This window comes from Ipomoea triloba, chromosome 12, assembly GCF_003576645.1.
Source record: "Ipomoea triloba cultivar NCNSP0323 chromosome 12, ASM357664v1".
In the NCBI taxonomy this organism is placed as follows: domain Eukaryota; kingdom Viridiplantae; phylum Streptophyta; class Magnoliopsida; order Solanales; family Convolvulaceae; genus Ipomoea; species Ipomoea triloba.
The window spans coordinates 8,087,760-8,091,840 of NC_044927.1; the positions used below are offsets into that span (position 1 = coordinate 8,087,760).

The 4,081-nt window shown below is 36.2% G+C and overlaps 1 protein-coding gene across 2 annotated transcripts; it reads left to right on the plus strand.

Annotated features, from left to right (window-relative positions):
- Positions 1 to 1,204: 1,204 nt before the first annotated feature.
- On the plus strand, positions 1,205 to 3,739 carry LOC115998227. Of its 2 annotated transcripts, none has more exons than XM_031237726.1 (2): positions 1,205 to 1,620; positions 1,727 to 3,739. In XM_031237726.1, the coding sequence occupies exon 2, from the start codon at positions 1,786 to 1,788 to the stop codon at positions 3,385 to 3,387; it is 1,602 nt and encodes a 533-aa protein (XP_031093586.1). In that variant the 5' UTR covers positions 1,205 to 1,620; positions 1,727 to 1,785; the 3' UTR covers positions 3,388 to 3,739. The 2 variants fall into 2 exon arrangements, with proteins under 2 accessions (XP_031093586.1, XP_031093585.1); XM_031237725.1 differs by having other exon boundaries at positions 1,205 to 1,385.
- The last annotated feature ends 342 nt before the right edge of the window (positions 3,740 to 4,081 follow it).

Genomic DNA, 4,081 nt, shown 5'->3' on the forward strand with positions numbered 1-4,081 from the left:
TATATATATATATATATATATATATATATATATATATATATATATATATATATGTCCTTAATCAGGTGAGAACCATGTCATTTTCATAAATATTACAAAATTTTGTTTATTTCAACCGTTAGATCTACTAGATCAATGGTTTAGATTTGTCCTCACATCCACACCTAAATAATTGTTCTCACCAGAATAAAAATCTATAATATATATAAGGCTGTCAGACTTGTTGATTTAAAGGTCAGGTCTTATACAGTTGTACTTGTATATATTGACTTGAGAGTTTATTTAGTTAAATAAGTTTTAAAATAGTATTAAAAAGTAGACTTTTTTACTAAATAAATCAGGTCATACCAAACTAAACTATAAACTCTTACGAAGTGGTCTGACCTATATCAATTCCTAGTTACATTATTAGTCCATCTATTTTGAATTTCTCTTTTATTCTTGAAGTAATGAATTTGGTCCTTAATCTTAATTTTTCTGCCAATAACAGAAATTTCATAAAGTTACTAATAATATAGGGCCATAGGGGTATGTTGGAAAATTACAATTTTCTCCTCTCCTCCATATATGCATAGGTCATTATAGCATTCCCACTTGAAATGGAGTGATACAGGCATACAGCACTAATTTAGATACAGTAACACATGTGCATACACATCTTATTTCCTCAATGCCTTCATAATAGATTTAATAGTAGCAACTAGCAAGTAAATTTTCATATAACATGGAGAAAGTCCACAAGCCACAAAATGTTGCTAACAACAACCCAACCATTAAACCCTTTGATTTGTGAGCGAATTTGGCGGATTAGAGAGGATCTTTGCTCATCCCTACGTGCAGTTAACAGTTAATGTATTTGTAGTTATTATTTTATGTGTTTGTATTAAACATGATATTTGCCTTCAATTTAGTTACAAATAAATAAATAGTTAACTGTAAGTACAAAATATATCAACTACATGCACATAATTTTTGGATTAGGATCCACAATGCAAGATGGATATTGATTCGCATAACAATTGAGCAATTTGGACTGGCTTTCTCAGCCAGAAGAAAAATGGCTTTAAAGCCCAATTTAATTTATTGGGTCCGAATGTCCGATCCAAAGGCCCAAAGCCCTAAACATAATCATCGTCCCAAAATCCGTTTGCAAAATCTCAAATGGAAATCATGAAGTACCATGCATTGTAGTGCCATCGCCCATCGTAGATTCGTAGCACAGCGTTCCCTGCCGCGCGGCGCTCTTTCTATTTCCGTCTGAAACAAGGTCGAAGTGGCCATCGCCCATCGTAGATTCATAGCACAGCGTTCCCTGCCGGCGGCGCTCTCTCTATTTCCGTCTGAAACAAGGTCGAAGTGGCGATTCAGACGCGGGATTAATTTCAGTATGACTCATTCACCACTCCACATTTCCTTATTGTTTAGTTCTACATTAGCCGATTCATTTTTTGATCGATTGTATGAGAGTTGAGTTGTTGATTAAGATTAGGTTTTGTAATTTTTACTTCTGGTAGATTATTTATTATTGGTTTAAGATCGATAGTGCACTTACCGTTTCACGCTTGAAGAAGACCACAACTTGTATATAATTATATTCATTTTGTTCCAGCAATTATAAAGGTGAAATAATCAAATTAGGATAACTTATGCGCACTGGCTGGTTGATGTAACCGGCATCATATTTGTATCGTATCATTAATGGTAGTTTCGTCGTCTATGGATTCAGTTTGCAGATACAATTGATTCACACTACTTGGTAGGAATGCTTTACTTGTTAGTGTAGGCATGGCCTTAGAAGATGAGTTAGTGGGTGTGCTCAAGCAATCTGAGAAAAAGTCTAGGAAGTTGAAGAACATTAAAGAGAAGAATACAAACAATGGTATCCATGTTGAGTGCATTGCAAAGAATAAGAAAGTTGAGGACCATGAAAGCTTTGAGGGAGGAAATTTCACAAACAGGAGGGTTTTGACTGATGGTGTTGAAAGGAAGAAGAAGAAGAAATTGAAAAATCCAGTAGATAATAATGGTTGTGGAAGAATGAGTTTGGACTGTGCTGGGAATTGTGTAAGTAAGGTGGAAATGCAGAAGACGAAGAGAGATGTTAACAGTAGTGCGGATGAGTCCCCTGCACGGTGTGAAGAGATTAAAGATGATGCTTTTGTAGACAGTGAAGATAATGCACATCCAACTATAACTAAGATGCTAGAAAATGCTAACGAGAAGGAAAAGATGGTTGCAAAACTCATTGATGAGCGCAATGAAGATAGTATTGAGATGGCCAGAATGAAGAATAAGAAGAGAAAGAGGAAGAAAGAAAAGAAGAATAATGATGTTGGTGCTGGATCAGTAGATATTGAGACAGAAAGTCTTGGAGGTACTGAAGGTGTTGCTTATCCAAGTGTAAAGAAAACAATTGATGATGGGACAGGAAATGAGAATATTAACAGTAAAATGCACTCTGGTGATGAATTGGGGGGTTTCTGTGTTTCTAATGTTCTTAAAAAAGGGAATGAAGAAATTAAGGAAGCGGAATTAATTCGAGGTAAGTGGTTCTCTAAAGAAGAAGATGAGATCATCAAAGAAGTTGTTCATAGATACATAGAGACACATGATTTAGGTGATGAAGGTTTGAATATGGTTCTAAATTCTCAATCCTTCCCAAATGTGAGAGGCTGTTGGAAGGAAATAGCGGCTGCCCTTCCTGAAAGACCTTATACTTCAGTATACTTTCGTGGCCAAAAGCTGTTTCGAAAAAGTGACATCCCTTGGACTAAGGAAGATTACGAATTTATACGGAAGTATCAAGAAAAACATGGGAATCGGTGGTCAGATATGGCTGTGGAACTTGGCAAATTCAGAGTTCATATCCTTAATGCATGGCTCAGAATTAAGCTGCCCAACAGGAAGAAGGGACGCTGGTCTCAAGATGAGTACCAAACTTTATTTGATTTAGTGAATACTGATATGCAATTGAAGATTTTTGAAGAGAAGAAATCCAACTGTGGTATGTTGCGAGACAATATTTGTTGGATGGCAATTAGTGAGAAATTGGGCACACGGAATAATACAACATGTTGTATGAAATGGTACAACCAGTTAACGTCACCTATGGTGGTTGAAGGTAAATGGACCGATTCTGATGATTATCGCCTAATAGGTGCACTATATAACTTGGATGTAAGCAGCATAGAAAATGTAGACTGGGACAATCTTCTTGACCACAGGCTTGGCGAAGTATCTCTGCAGCGTTGGAAGCAAATGGTTTATCACATAGGAAACCATGAAAACAAATCATTTGCTGAACAAGTTGAAATTCTGGCACAAAGATACTGCCCATACTTACTTGGAGCAAGGGAGGCATGGGATAGTAAGCCTTTTGTGCTGTGAATCCTTGGATGATCTGTCGTCTTTTCACTGCAAAAAGTCTTCAAGGTAAGATACATGTATGTGTGTACACAAACTTGGTGTGCATTTGTGAAGTAATCTAAGAAGGTGATAGTTGAGCACCACCACATCGGGCTCTGCCCGTGATCTCAAACATGGAAATTGACAGTAATGGGAAGAAAATAAAAGTGATAGATAAAAGTATGAAAGTTTTGCTCTTCGAATTAACTTATGAAAAATGTCTTTGAGAAATGCATTTTTGGTGTTGAGTGGACCTTAAATGCATTTCCCAAATGCGGCACTACTTTGTATTACTCCCTCTGTCCCATTTTACCTGTCTTACTTTCTTTTTAGTTTGTCCCAAAATGTTGTCTTCTTTCTAAAATTGAACATCACCATCATTCTACTTTTCCCAATATACCCTTATGATTTTTGCATTCTTTATTGCTTTTATTTCTAAAAGTGAAAAAGTGAAGGCTATAATTGGAAAGCACATTACTTTTATTTTAATTTCTTAAAAAGCGTGTAAAAAGTAAATGAGACATATATTTAGGGACGGAGGAAATATTATTTTTTTTTAAAAAAAAAAGCATATCCCAGTTGATGGGTAAATATGCACATGTACTAGTCGGTCCGTAAATCACCTGTCCGTCAACGGTCACCCAATCGGTCCGTCGACGGTCACCCAACCGGTCCG